Source organism: Varanus komodoensis, unplaced genomic scaffold, assembly GCF_004798865.1.
Source record: "Varanus komodoensis strain SLA01 unplaced genomic scaffold, ASM479886v1 scaffold16, whole genome shotgun sequence".
Classification (NCBI taxonomy): Eukaryota; Metazoa; Chordata; class Lepidosauria; order Squamata; family Varanidae; genus Varanus; species Varanus komodoensis.
The window spans coordinates 12425185-12446635 of record NW_025335468.1 but is presented as its reverse complement, the minus strand read 5'-3'; the positions used below and the strand labels follow the sequence as shown (position 1 = coordinate 12446635).

Below are 21451 nucleotides of genomic sequence, written 5' to 3'. Positions count from 1 at the left end.
GTTCTTTGTGGGAAGCGGCACAGATCGAAAGCCACTGACACCAAGGTGGGACTAGAAGGTGGGTTGTGTGAATGCACGGATGACCACTTGAAGAATGACAGTTAAAGGTAAGCAACCTAACTTTCTTCTTCGTGGACTCTGTGCATCACACATATGGGTGATTAACATGCTTCCCAAAGCAGGAGGTGGGAGGTGTTGTCACTGAAGAATGGAGCAGAGGTCAGCTCAGCTGAAGGAGCACTCTTGTCTCGTTTTCACGTCGAACCAGTAGTGACGTACAATAGTTGATGTTGTAGACCAAGCAGTTGCTGTGACAGCTTATGTCAAGGTATACCCGCACGTAGGGCAGTCTTTGTTGACCCAGCCCTGGTGAAGTGGGCTTTTGGTTGTGGTAGCTCAAGTTGCAACAGCTGGTATGCTAGCTTGATAATCTCTATGATCCAGTGGGCCAAACAATGTGGGTCGATCAGTTCACCTTTGGAACAGTCCACATATTTAATAAACAGCCTTTTGATTTGGTGGATCAATTCCATATGGGGTCTGTAAAAACTAGCACTCTCCACATGTCCTGTATGTGCAATGCCCTTTTGATCAGTGTTGATGGAGATGGGAGAAAGCTGGAAGTATTAGTTCTTGGTTCAAATGAAAGGATGAGGAGACATTTGGTAGAAAAACAAGGTCTAGCCACCTTCTTATGGAAAGTAAGATATGGAGGACCTATCCTTAGTGCGCACAACTCACTTGCTCTCTGGGCCAAGGGAATGGCTACCGAAAAGGAGACTTTCCATGAGAGGAGTCAGAGATTGATGGTTGCAAGTGGTTCAAATGGAGGTTTCATTAGGGCTTCAACAGACAGGCTTCAACTGGGAACCAGTGACAGAATAGGGGGAGGAAGGCTGTGAAGTCCTTTCATACACCACTGTGCAAGGGGATGAGAGAAAACAGTAGACCCATTGATTGAGCATCTCAGAGAGGAGAAAGAGGTGGACCTTGATAGAGATCAGCTTTAGACTTTTCAGGTATAGGGAGTAGAAATCTAAAATTCTATGTATCGGTGTTGTCATTGGATCAAAGGAATGTCTGGTGTTGGGATGTAGTGCTGCTTGTAAAATAATTTTTATTTGTGTGTCTAAACCAGCAGTTGTTGACACTAGGTGATAAAGGAAGCTGTCAGATGAAGCCTCTGGACATCAGTGTATAGAACTTTCCCCTACTCTTGTGTGATTGGGTCTGGTATGTTTAGTAGGTGTATGAATGTCTGGCTAAAGAGATGTAGAAAGGATGGAAACCAAGGCTGTCTTGGCTATCCTGATGTTATCAGGATGCAGGATGTTCCCTCTTGTATTTTGGCAATTGTCTTTGTAATGAGAGGGAAAGTGTAAGATAGAGTCCTTTTCCAGGGAAGAAGGAATGCATCCGCCCCAAAAGAGCTCTGTCCTTTGCTGGCTCAGGAACAGTAAGCATCTCATGCTGCATTGTTCCTCATTGCGAAGAGGTCAGTGGTTGGTGTAAAGAGAGATGGAACCTCACCTCTTTGTTCAACTCCCATTCCTGTATTTGAAACAGGGCCCAGTTGAGAGCATCCTCTACTGTATTCCTCATGCCCGCCACATGAACGGCAATCAGGTATATTTTGTGGCGAATACACCAAACCCATATTCGAATGTACAGACAAGTTAGGGAAGCAGATCTTGTGCCGCCCTGTTTGTTGATACAAGAAATGGCTGTTGTATTGTCTGAAGCCAACTGAACATGCTTCCCAAGAAGCACATTTTGTAGGGGGTGAAGCTCCTGCCAAAAATTCTAGGCTTGGCTAGGAGAATCTCCCCAAATCAAGCCACTGTGCAGGTGCAGCACCCATGTGTGTGATGCAGAGACCAAAAAGAAGAACCAGGAAATCAAATAATTGATTTTGGAATTATTAAGTCACATTCAGTTCAGCTGACTTTGTCTTAGTGTGTTCAAAACTGTTACTGATAGAATGAGATAAACCTAATTCTATGACTGGAATGTGAAGTTCCCATGCAAGGTACTGACAATTGTTCTGCTTAGTTGTTAATTAAAATGATTACTTGTTTTAATTGGCCAAACTTTCTTGCTGTCAACTCAAGGAGCTTGACTTGAGGTGAACTTAATGTGAGGCAGTGTAAAGGACATAGTTTTCACAGAGAATGGAGCTTGATTATATATTACCTAATTAGAAAGCCGCTATGCATATATCTACACGTGTGCATGAATGATCTTAGGCAAATTAATCAATGCAAAGATGTGATTCAGTTGTGACTATTTGCACATAAAATATTTTAATGACATGACTACAGGAGTGACACATCTTATTGTCAGGATCACTTGGATACACTTTGCACAAACTTCTTGGACTGCAGAGTAGATTGAGCATGGATGTATTCTTGGCTGCCTCATATCATGGGATACACATATGAATTAGGCCTAAGAACAAGCTGACACGGAAGCTACTTTAAATCACTCTTTGTGGCAGTTTACCATGTGAAGACAGTGATAGTTTAAAAGTCGATCACAAAGGATAATTCTAATATTACATCTGGAATGACACATTTTACTCATGAAGATGCTCTCTTGCCTAATTAGGATAAATAATTATACTGGGCCAAAATTTATCATAGGAAAATTCTTGATATTTTCAAGCTACTACCATTGGCTTAATCTTGTTTATTTCCCAACACAGAGTGGGTAGGGTAGGTACGAACTTAAGTTGCAGCCTTTTCTGTGGCATGACTGATTATGGAATTCCCTTCCAAAACTACACTAGTTCTTTCCCTGGGGGGTTTAAGGTGGACAGTAAACATTTTTATTAGGCATGGCCTTCAGTGGTGCCACATTATATGTCTCATCAAATTTCCCACCTTCTTTAGCTTCTTTATCTGTTTTTAATGCTGTTTAATTTTATTTATTTTATTATTATATTTATATTCCACCTGTTCCCTTTCAAGCAACTCAAGACAGCATACATTATTCTCCTCCTCCTCCTCTCAGTCTTATTCCTGTGAGGTAGGTTGGCTGAAAGTCTGTGATGGCCCAAAGTTACCCATTTAGCTCCATGGCCAAGAGGGGACTAGAACCAAGATCTCCTGAGTCCTAGTCACACACTCTTAACACTACACAACACTGGCTCTCTAATATTGCTGTAGTGATTTTATTTGGATTAACTGTAAACTATCTTGGGGGCCCTTAATAGGGCCAAAAAGTATTCCCCACACACACACACACACAGTGTGCACGCACGCACGCACGCACGCACAGAGAGAGAGAGAGAGAGAGAGAGAGAGAGAGAGAGAGAGAGAAGTACATCATGCACTTCCAGCTACACAAACCATTCATGAGTGATCAATCAATCATTTAATTTAAACATTTCGAGATCCAAATTTCTGAACTTATGGTAGCCCTTGTGGCTGACAAAATGGGTACAGCGGCCAAACACAAATGAAGAGCTATCTTCATTGTATATTTAGGGCATGAGCAAGCCCAAAATAAGCACTGCAGTTAACAGTGATTTCAATGAGAGAGAATTAAGCACATGCTTATTTTTTCCACTGAAATTACATATGCTTGGTTCTGGATGTTCACGTCCTTACTTTTAACGTTTATAATTTGTTGCTATCTTCCTTCAGCCTTTATGAGAAAAGGTGGATCTTGGATCAATATAACTGTAAAATATACTTATACTACAGATTAGTACTATGAAAGATTAAATATAGTATTCCATGTGGTCACTTTAATAAATTCATAACTAAAAATAATTTTATGCCTTGTAGTATATAATCACGACTATGTGATTATATACTATGTTTAAGGGTTCTTCTCACCCTCTATTCAATATTTACATTGATTTCCCTAATGAGAACCAACTGATCCTTTTCTTGTATATTGATTTTCTAAACCCTAGTAGTTAACAATGATTCTAATATATCCTAACACTTTAGACCTTAATCATGGAGGGATGGAGGAGAAGGGTTTCTTGTAGCTTTTGTTTGAGTTTTAATTAAGAAGACCTTGTGTCTCCAACCCTGAGCTGTGTTTTTAATTGCTCATATGTATATCATGTAGACTTCAAAAGAAGTAAAAGTCATTTATAACACAGAACACAAAGGAGAGCTTTGAAATGTCTACAGCCATACAAAGTGGAATAATTAAAAACCTATGGGTGCTCCTGTGATATATAAGCCCTATATAGAGAGTGAGGGCGGGAAGGCTTCCATATATACTCATGGGTTGCCAAAAGGGATTTAGCCTTATTGGAGAAATAATCACAGCACATCTTGAATAAACTTCAAAGAAAACTTATATGGTAGTATCTTGAATTGTCTTTTGCTCACAATGTTCCTGTGTATTCTGTTATCATGCACAATGAACTTCTGACAGGTAACCTACATTTCTTTCTTTCAGAACTCTTCATACAACTGTAATAGGTAATTATGCTACTCTATACCTTCCTCTGAAAACAAGTGGCAGCAGGACTTGTACCAAAACATATATTACAACAGTATTCACAGAATGGTCACCAACATATTCCAGGAAAGTATTGAAATTAGAAGATGTGTACCATTGTTCCTCATGAGTCTCCTCCCCTGGCTACTGAAAAGAGAAACAGCTATTTCTATCATAAGCCATCAGCATGAAACTTGATATAGATCAGGAATACACTTAGTGTATTTTATAGTGGGAAATTCAGAGCAGAACTTCTCTGTTAAGCTTTAAAAGACCAAAAACCAGCACAAACCTTCCTAGAAGTGAAATCACCAGAATTACAAATCATACACAAAACAAAAGCCTTGGATTTCTTTTATTTTAAAAAATATCTAAGGATGTTACATCTTCCAAAGAGGGAATTAAAGAACTGTGTGAAACTAACTGAGCCATACAATGCAAATGCATTTCTGCAGTTGGCAAAGCCATGCACATCAGTCAATGTCTCTCCCAAAATAGAGCATACTATACAAAGAAAGACAGCATGTGACATTTAAGCCACAAAGACTATAAATATAGACTATATTCCAGTAGTGAGCTCCTCCAGAAATGGAAGCCAGAACACTTCACCCACTAGATGGGGACCCGGAACTCATATATCTACAGGACTGTTAGTGCAATTATGACTCTTGGAGATCATGCAATTGCTTATGTTATCTATGGACGGATCTTGTTTATTTGATCTTGAAAGGGCCTGTATGCTGATAGAAACCACTGTAAACTATTTCACTGGGACAATGTCATGATGCTTGCTGGACTCTGCTAAGTTACAGATTTATGCTGACACATGACACTGAAAACTAAAAACAGCTTATTAATGGTGATAAATGACATGCGACTGGAAAAGAAAACCTAGAAAGCTGAAAAATGCTGTAAGGGGTAGTCATGCATTCCTCCAAATCGTAGGAGACCTGAACCTTTACAACAGCTACACAGGGGAAGAGAGACATTTTGCATGTAAAATTATTTATTTATATTTATACATACATTTACAGCCCACCTATAACTGGCAAGGCCCTCCTAGGCAACCTATAAATATATGCATAAATTACTGATAAAAATACTTGTAAAGTATTTTGCATTAGTTAATATTGGCAATTTGTTCCAATTTTTATTTAATTATCATATTTGTATGCTGCCAAGCAGTCCAAAAGGCTATCTAGGCAGTGTACCACAATCAAGATTGAAAAAAAATCTTAAAATTACAAAATACAAAAATCAATAAAATTGATAAAATTCATCAATTAAAAGTATAAATAACAACAGCATTAATTTTACAATGATCATTATAAATCATGTATAGGTAAAGGTCAACCATTACTCTGTTAAATCCCTTAAAAATAGTTGTTAAAATGGATGAAGAAGAGAAATGCTTTCGCCTGGAGCCGAAGTGAGAGTAAAGACAGTGCCAGGAGAACTTCTCCGGGGACTCTATTCCATAGGTGGGCAGCAGACACCAGGAAGGCCCTTCCACTTGCCATTCTTCTCACCTCCTTGAAAGTTGGCTCTTTCAGAATGGCCTCTTCCCCAGATCTTAATGGTCGGGTAGGTATATATGAGAGAAGGCGTTCCAAGTATTTATATAACTGTTTAAAGGTTCACACAAGGTTTTTATCCTAGTACAACACATTGCTGAGATTTTATCTTTGAAGAACTGCTCCCCATACCATAGTACAAGTGATTTTGGAGAATTTATGAAGCGCTTTGCTCCGTGGCATGAATAAGTGACAGTGAAAGAATATTATGGTACAACTCTTTGGGTGCAGAGAATTAATTTTTATGGTTCTTTGTATCTTGGCCATTGTTTGTATGCATAATACAAATTCCATGAAATCAAACTCAGAACTGTTTATCAGTGCATCCTGTGTGAACATATTTTATTTCTATGGCCCTGGCTAAGATTTAGCAGCTCATAGACATTGTCCTGTCAGGATCTGTTCATGCCAAAAGAGCAAATAATGTAACAAGGGGATCCCTTTCATTTTACTACGAGCTGTGCCAGAAAAATTTCTGGTGAACATTGCATTCTATGTGCAATATGTAAATAATCATGAACAAAACTGGCCCCTGCTGGGTGCCATAGAAGGAATTGGAAAGCACTGTATTACTTCTCTGGCTGATTGATTTTATTTATAGTTTACCTTTTCCTCTTCTGAGGAGCCCAAAGTAGAGTACACTGTTCTCTTTTCGGGTTTATCTTCTCAACAACCCAGTTAGGTAGGTTATGCTGAGTTTCAGTGACTGGGCCAAAGGTGCCAAAAGAGACCTATACTCAAGTGGGGACTTGATCAGGGTGTGCCCAGTCCTTTTCTAGTACTAACCACTAGACCATAGTGGCTTATCACAACTATGAGAAATGGATACAGAATCCAACTTAAAAGCAATCATGTCTATTTTAGACAGGCATCTTCTACTATATCTATTGCATGATTAATAATATTTTTCTCTTCAGTACGTTTTGGCAAACAAGATTGGCATCACAAATGTGAGAGGGCCTGGCACAAAACAGCATATTGGATTTTTGTTTTTGCTTTTCCTATTTTCCTGGCACTTTTCACCACAACTGAGATGCCAGTCTGAAAAATAGAAGGGCACTTTTTAAAAGAGATAATATGTGCTTCATTTTTCCTTAAGAACAACGCCTTCCTTCTGATAAAGTAAACAACTCTCCAGTAACAGTCAGTGCAAAGAGCAGCTCTTCTTTACAGAACCACACCTTTGTTTCTTACAATTGAGATTCTTTTTTTCCTAATCACCTAACTTGTTTTCTTCTTGCAGTACTGCTTCACAGTCTTGCTCTAAACAGTAAGTTTGTGGTGGGATAAGAAATCAGTACATTACCCTGCAGAGCATTATTTGAGAATGGTGGTCTAAGGAAATAACCTGAATAAGGTTCCCACACTCCTGATTGGTCACTGCTATAGCATACAACTGAAACTTAAGGGGTATTCTGTGGAGTTCCCCAGAACTCACACACACCACAATGTTCACTATAGGAAGCTACCAACTGTGTAGATTACACAATTCAAACTGCTGCTATGCAAAATAGTGCAACCAAGAGATTAATGCAGACTTAAACATACAACTCCATCCTGCAAAGTGCAGAGCCCTTAAGACAGGTCAGATCCACAAAATAAAATACCTGGACATGCCAGCAATTCAGGAGTCACTTCCTCACTGACAGGACATTTGAAGAAGAGAAGTCACATTAGAATTCTTAAGAATTTGGGGCATATATCAATAGGAGACATCTACACTGTTTTAAAATCTTTTTACAGGACTACTTTTTAAATTAAAAGCAGGTGCCTACATTATACTGTACCTTTAATTTCTCCAAGGAGTTCACTTGTGTTTAATCTTTCCATTTTCTCCTTCCAGTCTTTAGAAAGCAATTTTTCCATGCAAGATGAATCTATTTTTAAAAAGAGAGAAAACATTCATAAAGAACTATCATTAATGAAACCAACACATAGATGGTTTGAGCTGATAAACCAGAAGACATGATTTAGAATGTTGTTTCAGTGTCATAATATATTTTGCTTATATTTGGCTTATGGGCAGAAGTCAATGCCACCTCAGCATGGCACTGTAAACAGTGTTGCTAAGACAGGAGCTACCTACGACTAGATGTGACTAAGCAGCAGCAAAAATGTTTGAGCAGGAAGAGGGAATATCTACTGTCAGTCTGGACTTGTGAGTTTTGCCCATGACTACCCATGTTCTGTATCAGATGAAGTGTTATGTTTGGATAGTGAAGCCCTAGATTGATTGATTGATTGATTGATTGATTTATTTATTTATTTTTATTTATTTATTTATTTATTTATTTAAAACATTTCTATGCTGCCCCCATCACAACAAAGCCTCGGGGCGGCTCACAACCAAAACAAACAAACAAACAAACAAAATCATATAAAAATTTATACACTAAAAATATTAAAACCCGGTGCCTCTCAGCTTAATTTTTTTTTTAAATCCTCCATAATAAATCAACACTTAAAATAAGTTTTAAATAAAAAGGTCTTCGCCTGGTGCCGAAATCAAATAACGACGGCGCCAGGCGGCCCTCTCTGGAGAGCACATTCCATAGGTGGGGCGCCACCGCAGAGAAAGCCCTCCTCTGGGTACTCACCCTCCTAATATCCTTCACGGAGGGTTCCCGGAGAAGGGCCTCTGCCGCTGATCTCAGGGGGCGGGAGGGCATATATGGATTCAAGCGTTCCTTTAGATACCCAGGGCCCAAGCCGTTGAGGGCTTTATAGGTCATAACCAACACCTTGAATTGGGCCCAGACTTCTATTGGAAGCCAGTGGAGCTGATGGAGAACTGGGGTTATATGAGAACAATGCCCAGTCCCCGTCAGCAGCCTGGCAGCTCTATTCTGCACCAATTGAAGTATCCTGACCATCTTCAAGGGTAACCCCACGTAGAGCGCGTTGCAGAAATCTAATCGGGAAGTTACCAACACGTGTTCAGATTTCCATTCAGTCATGAAGACTGTCATTCACATGTGTATGCTTGCAAGCTTGCCTCTCCTACTCTACACAGTTGTGAAGATAAACTGAACATTAATTATTTTATATAAAGCTGTTCTGAAAATAATCAGAAATTTAGCCATGGCAATAGAATGTTACAATGGGATTATAAGCAGTACACATCAGCTAGTACAGATTCCAAAGTACAGATTGATGTACAGTCAGATCACCCAGACAGACTCTGCATGTCCTCATGGCATTGCACATGAGACATTCACACAGTTACCAGGCAAGTGTCCTCTTTGCATTCTAGAGAAGTGAGCAAATATCTCTGCCACCATGTAAAACTCTTTGTGCATAGACCACATTACTTTTCTTCAAAAATGAAGCCTATAAGCAAACAATCCTATTCATGGAACACTCACATCTCCCCTTACACTGATGCTGTTGTTATGTGAATTAACCTCTAGGGCCTGGGATGTGTGTGCTAGAGACAGGCATAGCACTCTTATCTTTCAAAGTGTGTGTGTGTGTATAAAACATGTTCCTGTCCCAGTTTATCCTGCTGTAGGCTGTTGCCCTAAACAACTGTCTCTGGTTCACTTTGGGCATCAGCAAGGTAATGCAAGAGAGGAAGAATATGTCATAGCCCCCTCCCTCATGTACCTTTTCAAGTGTGACAAGGAAACTCAAAGGAAAACAAGGAATTTATTTGGCAGACAAAAAATTGATTTGGGTGTAATGCTAAACCATGGTTTGCAATCATAGGTATAAGCCACAATTCTAGTATTCATGCCCTTCCTTCCATCTCTGGTGCAGTACAAGAAGGAATTTGGAAGCTTTCACTTCCATTTTAGAGTAAACGACTCCATTGTGGTTAATGTTAACCGTGATTTATAAAGCTGGCTTGCTTCAACTAACTTTATTTAAGATTAACCTCAGTTTATTGGTCAGATTAAATGCTAAAATGCAATTCATGGAAACATAAAAAAATTTTCAATCTGTTTCTTGAGGCTTGCTGCAACACATTCTTATAATACTAACTCATGCTTTAGTGCTACATCTAAAATAGCTGACCAATGTTGACTCAGTGCTGCAAACCTATGGGTGTTTTACATGATGTCATTTTACCATTAGAAAATGTTGAAGTGCAACCTTTAAGTAAGTTGTGGTTACATCATTTGAACATCTTTGGAAAGAAAAAACAGCATGTGTATTTTCTCCCAAGTAATATTGTAGTAGGAAAGCCAATTTACTAATTATATCCTTTCAAAAAGAGAGAGAGCATGGGAGCACAAAATTAAGAAGCTTTAAGTTGCAACAGACAGCATAAAAATACTTGTTATAAAATAAAACAAATAATTTAATTTTAACAATTAAAGTCTTTATTACTTTTGAGTTTTGGCCAAATAATAGAAGAATCAACAAATAACCATCAATTATTAATAGAACATTGTAATTTGTCATTCCTGTGATACCAGTTTAAAATACATGTCTCTTATGCCCACCCTTATCCCTATAAAATTGAAGAATGTTGGTTTTATAGTGATAGTTACTGAAAGTTGCTAATAAGATATTTTAACTAGACACTTTTCTCAAATTATTGACAAAAAGGCATTAGGATCAAATGAACTACAGTATCAAGAAGCAGCAAGACCTCAAAGCACCTCAACCTCAAAGCACTTTTGTTATTTTAAAGACTTGCATAAATGGATGAGTAGTTTTAATTTTTAATCCAACTAAAGTGTCAATATGAATAAAAGTAAGGGTAATCACCTCTCCATTGATAACAGTGATATAAACCACTAAAGTTTGCTTTCCATTTTTTTTCAACCAGCAAGTGGAAAATATTTCTTAAAATGTTTAAACAGTCCAGCTGTGATATATTTTCTTGTATCACATTGTGGCAAATGTAAGAAGAACCCAATCCCAAGTATTAGAAAACAAAAATAATGTTAAGAATCTATAGCAAGGCTGTGAAGGACAGGACATTTTGGAGGCCATGGGGTTGCCGTAAGTCAGAGATGGCTTGACAGCACACAGCAACAATACCATCTGCTAAAATTTAATTTTCATGGTGACATCAATCTGAATTTAAATTACAGTTAAGGTCTGGGAACAAAGAACATGTGAAACATATTGCCTAACATGAAAATTATCTATTGACAAACACTCTGAAAACAAGAATGAGAGCATTCTTATGGTTTTACACTGCATGCATAAGCAGAAAGGAGCCCCCGTGATGCCTCACACTTTCATGCTCCCTCTCCTCCTGCACAAGGACAAGGAGAAATAAATCAAAATTTGGTTTCATTTTAGCAGATACCAGGCTTGTCATTATAGGAACTGTGGTTTAAAAGAAACACTGATCAATTGCTGAACTAGAAAACAGTATTCCCTGGGCAGTTTTGTTGACCTGTTTAACAAACTAGATATTATTTTATGCCAAAATGCCTTACTCACACATAACAGTAAACTAGGAACCTGTTAGCAAAACTGAATACTGGTTTATTCCTCTTCCCAGTTATGGGTACTGGGGAAGATAACCACAAGCCAAATAAGTATTTCACACATAATACATTCTGTTCATGCACATAGCATGAAAGATTGTTTTAGCAATATGTACGAAGCCTGTGTCCTTCTGCTTTCCACATATGTATGTTTGGATGCATACAAAGCTTCTGAGTTTTCCTGGAGAAGGCATTAAAAATCTAGTCTGAGTGCCAAGGGAACAATAAACTGAAAGTTAACACATGGTCCAGTGAAATTATTGGGATGATGCACAGTTAAGAATTTATCTATTTATTTATTTATTTATTTTTGAAACTTTTATACAATGCCCCACCTCGAGATGGTTTACAATAACATAAAGAATGGTATGTCCCAGTAGAACCTACACTTTTCAAGCTTATGCTTGAAAGCCATGTTCCACCAAAAGTTACAATTTGATGCTGCTTCCTGCAACAGCAAAGCTTTCACGACTGCCGAGGCTTTCCTATTCACTTCAGTGGTAGGCAGCTTTCCAAGCAGTAAATGTGGAAAGAGGTTATTTCTGGATTTGTTGGCACAGGTCATACTGCATAGGTTTAATACTAGATATTCACTGTCTTTGGATGAGTTAACAACTTGCACTAATTCCACAGAAAGAACTATGGTAACATTTCAAAATAAATATAAAAGCCATGCTCTCTCACAATTTGATCAAGAGGATGAATGATTCTTTAAAAATATTTCTGGACTTATTTTTGCCCTGGACTTATGACCCCTATTTCTATGTGCCGGCCTACTGGTACCAATACCATTAAATGGGCTTTAATTTCAACAGAAATAACAGAAATCTATAAACCTTAGTATTCTGGACATGTGACTCTGCTACTAAGAATCTTGCAAATCACATGCACTTAAGATACCTAATGAGGCAAAAGATCAGACATGTACATCAGCTTAACATTCCTTTTAAATGATGATGGGTTGATGATTATTTTTTGTAGAGCAAAAAGGCTCCTATGTCCCACTAGCCCCGATCCTAAATTGAGGGTGCTTCCAGATGCAGGACTCCTAGCAATACCAAACAGAATGAATTGTAAAATAATTACATCACATTTTCCTCAACAGATTTTAATATTTTGTGGAGTGAAAAATGTCTGAATTAATAGCAGGAAAACATAGGAAGGTTATGACTGGGGGCAATGTTGGCTGGACCCCCAGAGATAGAATGCTGCCACAAGTCTCATCTGAAAACACCCTGATAAAAGTACTAATGTGCAGAAAGACAGAGTCAATCGTGCTTTACCAAGAATATTCTTAGCTACAGGAAAATAACCTAGTTATTCTTTTTTTAAAACCTTATCAGATGTTTCTGTGTACATAGTTGTTCATGTTGCTATATATACATGTTTGTTATTAATTTTTGTAATTGTTATTAAACTGTTGCACTATAGTGATGAAGATAATGAGGATGCTGATGAAATCATCCCTGCATTTTATGGAAAGCCTTATGTTATAAGCTGGCTTTACAATAAATTTTTTCAACACAACCACCACCATGGAACAAATACCATGTAATAAAACTGAAGCAAACAGATTTTTAAAAGTGACAAGGAATTACAATTAGAAAGTTAGGCACTTTGTAGTATTTACTGGCATTTTAAAGGACTACAGAAATGCTCATTTGGATAAGCTCTCATCATTTTATGTAAAGGTAAATTGCAATTTGAAAAATATTCCAAAGCTGTTCTGGGCATTAGAGAAAAGGTGTGTTCCCTAGTTGTTGAGGGTATTTAATACTTATAATAATATTTATTTTTTTTGTTGCCACCTATAACAAAACATGCATACCTCTTTTGAAGAAGCACTGATTGTGCTTCTGTGAGCTCATTTCAACTTTTCTAGAGAAATGCTTCAAAATAGAATCAAAATCTGGAAAACTAATTTGGCACAAACCATAGTTTAAAAATAAGGATGAAAAATGAATGTGTGTACCATGGCAAATGATACAATCACCTTTAAATTCTGTACAAAGGTGACAAGGCTTGTACTGATCATCTGTTCCCGCATGTGAAGCCTTCCAAGGTTTGTTGATGTTCATTTAGTTATCCATTCTCTTAGGATTTCCCATTCTCTGCCACTGTTCCCAACACAATTGCTATGTTCATATGTTGCATTACTGTATTTCATAATGTTTCTTCTCAATAATAATAGTAGAAATTATTAAAGTAAAAAGGAGATGTAACATATGTTTTTCTGACCCCAGTCCTTTTAAATTGTTAAAAGAACACTATGAATTGTATTGAGGAACTGAAAGAAAAGCAAGCAAGCAAGGAAAATGCTCTGGTTTAAAAAGCAGTGATGTTAAGTGACTATGTTCCACTCTTCCTTTTTCAACAAAAATTAAAAGTCATCTGCCAAGCTCCCATACAAAAGTGAGAGCCGGTGTGGTATGTATGTATAGCTTTTCTAACACGTCCACCACTAGTTTCTTGGGGCGGCTTACACTAAACACAAATGGAATAAAACAAAACACCACAGCATCCGACAGTTTGTAATAATAAAACCCCAGTTAAAATCTATTAAATATTAAAATGACAGGAAAATAAAAAGGTTTTCATCGGACACTGAAAAGATTATAATGTTGTGCCAGGCAAACCTCTCTGGGAAGTGTATTCCATAGTTGGGGCACCACCACAGAGAAGGCCCTCTTCTTCAAGGAGGGCTCCTGGAGCAGGACCTCTGCCTCAGATCTCAAGGGGCAGGAGGCCACATAGGGAAGAAGGCATTCCTTCAGGTATTCCTGACTCAAGCCATTTAGGGCTGTATAGCTTATCACCAGCACCTTAAATTGGGCCCAGACTTCATTTGGCAGCCTGTGTAACTGATAGAGGACCGCATTATAGTTGAGTACCTGCTGGTCCCTGTTAACATCTTGGCCGCTCTATTCTGAACCAATAGTGGTTAAGAACATGAAACTGGGACTCAGACAATCTGAGTTCTAGTCCCCACTCAGCCATGAAACCAACTGGGTGGCTTTGAGCCAGTCACAGACTTTCAGGCTTTCTACCTCATAGGGTTGTTCTTCTGGGAATATGACTGAGAGCAGAAGGAAGAGAATTATGCAAACTGCTTTGAGTTCTTTGTAAGACAAAAACCAGGATATAAATCTAATAAGTAAATAAATACACAAAACCATTTCAAAACTAAACAGTCTATTGTCTGTACTCTAGCCTATACAAGGCTTATGAGACCCTCTTCACACCAGCATATCAGGAGCCTTCATGCTTAGCTTCTAGAAAGTAATGTGTGGTGCAGAAGCTTAATGCAGCAGTAAGGACTTGTCCCTGGTATTTTCCTTAAACATTAGGAATATTCCAAGTGCACATACTCCAATATGTTCTTCCTTATTGCTTCACAGGCTCAGTTAACGCAACCATGGATAACCCTTTAATGGAATACAACTGCACCAATATGAAAATTAACTAATATAACATCTGAAATAACAAGTGATTAACCTATTGGCATATCCTACCCTTGGATGGGGTTCAAATGGTATTTAAGATGAGCACTAGATACCCAGAATAGTTTTAGATTCAGAAAATAAGATGACCCCTAGCAAAACAGTCAGGTTTTAACTGAGAATGTTTCTGTGTAGCTCATTTTAGGGAAAATGTGCAAACCCACAACTGCAGATGGTATGTTGCTTTGCAAGCAGTGGTTGGACATGGGTTAGACATTTAGATATTCAGATATCAAAAGAAGATCGGATAGCTTATATTCTGGCAGTACAATCCTTGAATCATAGAATCACAGAATCGTACAGTTGGAAGGGGCCTATTAGGCCATCAAGTCCAATCACCTGTTCAATACAGGACTCAAATCACCCATCCGGATTTCAACCCAGCCCGACCCTGCTTAGCTTCCAAGGTTAGGCAGGATCAGGAAGCTCAGGCTATATGGAAGCTCACAGATTTTGCACAATAAAGCAGACTTGTGACACATTAAAGAGTAATAAATTTATTCTGCTGCAAACTTTCATGGAACATTATACAACAACACAACAGCAGTCTATTACACAATGTAGTGCTGGTCTAAGTGTTTTCTAGTACAACATCAATAGTGTAAACTGGTATAACAGGTTTCCTCAGAAAACTCTTCATGCCAACATAACCTATCAGCTATTGTGTGGATCGTTTATGCTCAGGCTACATAAGTTGCAGTGCTGAATACTGCCCATGAATTATATGCACTGTATTCAATTAATGGAGTAAAGCTTATGCTGGAATAAATTTGTTAGTCTTTAAGGTACCACAAGACTCTGTCTTTCTTTCTTTCTGTCTGTCTGTCTGTCTGTCTGTCTGTCTTTCTTTCTTTCTTTCTTTCTTTCTTTCTTTCAACTGTTGTGAGCCGCCCCGAGGCTTTGGCGAATGGGGCGGCATAGAAATGTTTTAATAAATAATAAATAAATAAACTGCAAAAGACCAACATGGCTATCCTATGGCCATTGCTTTTACTAAGGTTTACTCTCAAAAAAGTGGATATGGGACACTAGCTTGACTCTTAAGCTATAATGTTGTGCAACTTCTGTTTTTATGGTATTAAGGAATCTCATAAAAAGAAGGAAAATAACCCCCCACCCAAATACATAGGAATTCATTTAAAAGAGATAAAGCAGGGTAAAGAAAAAAGATAAAAATGCTTTCACTGTGATCAGAAGGCATGATGAACACAATTAACATTTATCCACTGAGTAATCAATCAGTTCTGGAATGGAAAGAATCCTTGACTACAGATGAACAGCAAGTGTGCTAACTATCACAGGCAGGGTCTTAAGCTCTTCTGACTAAATGAAAGTCATCTTGATCTTATCAAGGGTAGGTTTTCCCTCCCAACTTGCTTGTCTCTCTTTCACCCACTACAGTCCTCAATCTTATGACCTTCAACAAGTGAGGAAGCCCAGTTCTTCCTTTGCTGTGTGACCTTCAAATGGCCTGCATCCATCTATATAGTGTCTTTTCCCTTTCCCTGGTTAATTTTAATTTACTGAAGTAGCCCTCACATTACTTTCTTTGACTTAGAGATATGAAGAATGTGTTCATGTCATGTGTGTGTTTTGTTTCTTATGGTAAAAGTCAGACATAAAAGAAAGCCTAAATGTGTGTGTGCTGTAGCAAAACTTCAAAGCCTGTCAGACAGTATTATTTCAAATCAGCTCTGACTTTCTGAGACTCAATAAAACACTATTCTACACAGTGGCATATTCGTAACATCCATATCAATGGTAAATGTGATCTGTCTCTTTATTACTGCTCTGAGAGTCTCACTTTCTTTTTTCATAATAAGCTTCTTTCAGAACATGTTATAACAATACTGTAGGCTGATAATTATTGCTGATAAGAGTTCTAAACCATAACTTGTTTGCATACAATCCTTTCTATATCCTGGGATTATAGAGTGATGGAAGACAAAAGTACATTTCTTAACAGTGATCGCATAGGCATGGTAAATTTATACAAAATAAATAGAAATGTGACTATTTATCCATTTTGTATTTCAATATATACAAATGTATTTGAATATAAGGAAAACAGTCTTGGAAAAGCCTGTTTTTGATAAACTGTTTCAAAACATGAAATAATCTTCAACAGATCAACATCTTTATTAGAAAAACAATTAAGTTTCTGCATATATTTATTGCAAGAGTTGATCCTTAAGTTTGACATAAGGCATCACATAGATCAGCATCTACTGGAAGATCTCAGGATCATTTGCAGTAGATTGGCAAAGATGCCAGAGTCACAATAGTTTAACAATAACAAGTAAACTTGTAAAAATAATGTCTATTGTGGTTGGCCTTCTTGTTAATTCTTTACCACTTCACTTCAGAGTTTTTTACCTTTAAAAAGGAAGTATTAATCGGCCACCTTTGACTAGGTCTTTGGGAAGCCCTAACAGACACTTTAAGTGTCATGTATTAGAATTTCCGTTCTTTAGTGATTCAACTGTGGAATTATATTTGTATTTGCATAAATGTTCAGATATCACAACAGACCACTATGGCTTAATTTACCAGTGGGAGATGATACATTGCGCTGGATGCCCACAGGCAATATTTTCCATGGTGCTCAGTTTGCTGTGGCTTATTTGGTCTCCAGGTACCAAATTGTCAAATACTCATAGCTCTAAAATAGTCATGAATTACTTGAGGCTGTCTAACTCTCAAACAACCCATGCTGCCTGGCTTTGCATGGCATGACTAGTCACAAAATTTCACAAAAATTGTTCCCACAAGCCCCTGTAGGCAAATGATCACAGGGGCTGACTTGTCATGCAACCTGAGTTAACATACCTCGTATGGCTCATAGGATGCAATGGATAATTGATACCAATGGACACACACACATACCAGCTGCCTCTGAATTGTGGACTATTCTAAAAATACAAAGTAGGTCCCACAAGTGCAAGAGTCTGCCCGCTCATTTTAAAAAAACTATTATAATGCAATGAAATATAACTCCATGCATAATTATCAGATCTTTTAAAATGCGGCGACTGCTACAGTTTCTCTTCTTTTTAGGTGATTCTCTTTGGAAACCAATTCATTAATTAGAACATAGAAAGGTAAGAAAAGCCATCTAATCCAGCGTTCTGTTCATATAGTGTGTCAGGATCTGGACTGCTCTGGTAGCCAGAAGAAGAGCAACCACTAACATATTTGCAGGATCTCACCCAGCCCTGCTGGAGCTTTCATTCTACTGATAAGTGCCAGCTGGGAGAAGAGCTATATAAGAGCATGCTCTTCTCTCTAGAACTGGCCTCAGTGATGTAGGTCTTGTTTGCTGCTATGCTTCTTGCCGTGCTGCCTCAGTGATATACATTTGTTTGCTGTTGTGCCTGCATCTTGCTGGCTATGCCTGCTCTTGATTCCTGCTGTGTTTCCTGCCTTTCCATGTTACCTTGCTGTTGTGTCTGCCTCTTGCCTGACTTTTATCTTGCCTTGCTGTGTTACTTCAGTAGTGTAAAGTTTCCTGCACACTGTGGTTCAGCTCCTGCATCTTACTGACCTTTGCTGCATCTGCTTGCTGTTGTCTCCTGCATCTTGCTGTGTATCTTGCCTTGCCATATCCCTTGCTGTGCCATGGATCTTTCTTTGCTGTGTCTCCCACCTTCTTATCCTATCCAAGCTATCTGCACCTTTGCTTGTCCTGCTGGTTCTTGACGCTTGATGTGCTTCTTGACTTTCTTGACGATATTCTTGTTCAGCATTCATGCATACTTCTGGTTCCTGACCTTGGTCTACACAATGACTCTGATTTGTACTTGCCATTAAACCCTGCTTTTGGAATCCTTTTTCCCTGAAGTTGTATTGCCTTGGTCCTGGTGTCTCTGTTGCCTCTATCCTGTCTCAAGACTCTATGTACTAGTTCTCTGACTTATGTACTATGACAGAGAGAGAAAAATGTCTCCTTTCTTCACATCATGCACAATTCTGTACTCCTCCATCATATTGCTACTTTCTTGCCTATTTCCTTAAACTAAACAGTCTTAGCTGTTGTAACCTTCCCTCATAGGTTACTTGATTATTTTAGTTGCCCTTCTCTGCACTGTTTTGAACCTATAATGTCATTTTTTCAGGTATGGTGACCAGAAATGTACATTAAAAATAAAGTGCAGTTTAAGTGCACCGATGATTTATGGAAGGAATATGAGCTCAACAGGATATCTTTCATACTTATTCCTAACACAGAGTTTGCTTTTTCACAGCTGCACTGGGGCATAATTTTCATTGTATTTTCACCATAACCTCCAGATCCTTCACTACTAGCTCAAATTCCACTTTAAGCTGGGGGGTTTTTTGCCTTAATATACTCTGTACTTGCTTATGCTGTACTGCAATTTCCATTCTCCCAGCTTGAAGAGATCCCTTTGGAGCTTCTCACAATTCCTTTTGATTTTAACCACAGTAAATACTTTGGTGTAATCTGCAAGTTTGGCCACTTCACTGCTCCTAATTCCTAATTCCACATGATTAATTAATCAGTAGGCAAACACTGGTCCTAATACATGAACCTGTGGGATACAACTGTTTACATCTCTCCCTTGAGAGAAATTATCATATCAATTTCATATGGGGAATATTAAATACAGCCATTGTACTGGTATTTATTACAGTATAATGAACTCTAGTAGATCTTCCCAGGCATAATAAATACTGGATTTTAACACATGAAAGCACAGTTAAACAGAACAAGATAATACCAGCTTCTTACAACTTTATCTCAACAAAAAGTAGGAAAATAATGTTATCAACTGTAAAAGACATAAATACTACCTGCATGCCACTTGCATAATATGTGCTTACTGTGGACAGCTTTTTACATCCAACTCATGAGCTCAGTCCTCAGCCCAGTTAACTGACTAATGCTGCTGGTCCCATTAACAGTAAATGTAACTGGGCCTGTCAGAACTAGGATGCAGAGACGATGAGGATGCATACTATTTATAAAGTCTTAATGATAAATATATGGATGCGGAGGTCAAATTACCCTTGACAGGAAACTCCAGACAGGAGCCTTCAAACTAGTAACTATTTTCCCACAGAATTTTCCTCAATGAATTTGTCTCCTGCCCTAAGCTGTTACTAGCTATGGTGAAAAAAGACAATGGGTATAATATGGGTACCTGTCTTTTCTGCTGCCTTGCAGATAATATAGCTTCAAAGCTATATCAAAGCTACATCAATTAATACAGCTTCAGGGAGTGGATGTGACCTTCTCACATGCATGTCCCATCATTGACCCAACCTGACAGGGGCACAGCTCCATAGTTTAAAGCCATCCAACTCTCCCTGTATATCTAGTTGTTTAACTGTTTCTCCTTCCATACATCCCCTGCTTCTTCTGCCCTTTTCCTACAGTTCCTCTGTCAGGTTCCTGATTCTCAGTTAATTTCCTATTTGGCATTCTTTCTTCAAGTATTTTCTTTCTATACTCCCTGCTCCTTAGGTTACCATGCCTTACAAGCTGTTCCCTTCACAGTTTACTTACAACACTTCTAATGTCCATATAGCTTGTATGAAGCGTTAGCCCCAGCAAACTAACCCTTTCCCTTTCCTTCAAAGAATCTCTGCAGCAGCTTTGTTTCTCAAGCAATCAGAATATTATTTAACATTCTGTACAGACTCTAATTGGTATTCAGTGAAACAAATATATTGTTTTTGGTGTTTAACTCACTTACACTGATATATGATAAGCATATATAATACAGGGCACTATTCTATACAAGTTTAGATCCCCTTCCCCACCCCCCCCCCCCCCCCCAAAAAAGCCATAGAGCTCATTTTAGCTGATAGGGGCATGCTGCATTGTAATGTAAAACTTCTGGGGGACAACAGATTGAAGAAGTCTGCCATAGTGAGTAGGCTGACCAGTGCAGCACAGCTCTGGATGAGCCACTAGATGTATCTGGTCCTTTCTAACTACAATATTACATAGCCAGTAGGCATAAATATCTAAGACAAGAAACTTCTAAAAATGGCCTTAAAGCAAGTAGTTCACTGAATCCACAATTCCTAATATATCTTTTTCCTCTCTTTGGTCATTTTTTTCATGTGATAAAAATCAGAAGTGTTCTCAAGTGCTTTGAGAATTCTCTTAAACTTGTAATTAATTTTTCTAAGACCCCTAAAATAATTAGATACTAAAAATGCAATCATTTTACTCTGAACTCCATACATATTCCCAAACTATTACTAGCTCTGACTTGAAACTCTGGGCTTTTCAAATCCAAGTGCTGGGATATAAATACTAGTTGTTGCCAGGCTTCTTATCTAAGCTGAGCCTGACTGGGAAAAGAACTTGCAGCCTGTACCAAGCCAGCCCAGAATGGTTTATTAAAAAAATCCCTTGTGAAAACTTCAATGCACATACATAAAATACCACACATTGCCTCTGCCTCTGTGCTCTCCCCCATTTTGTCTCTAT

At 38.2% G+C, this 21451-nt stretch overlaps 1 protein-coding gene across 1 annotated transcript in view; it reads right to left on the bottom strand.

The window, feature by feature from the left end:
• The window catches only part of SOX6 (SRY-box transcription factor 6), a 345673-nt gene that overhangs the window by 232797 nt on the left and 91425 nt on the right, over window positions 1–21451 (bottom strand). Inside the window, exon 4 of the mRNA XM_044426093.1 lies at window positions 7826–7915. Coding sequence (XP_044282028.1) covers window positions 7826–7915 — 90 coding nt within the window. The remainder of the gene's footprint in view (window positions 1–7825; window positions 7916–21451) is intronic.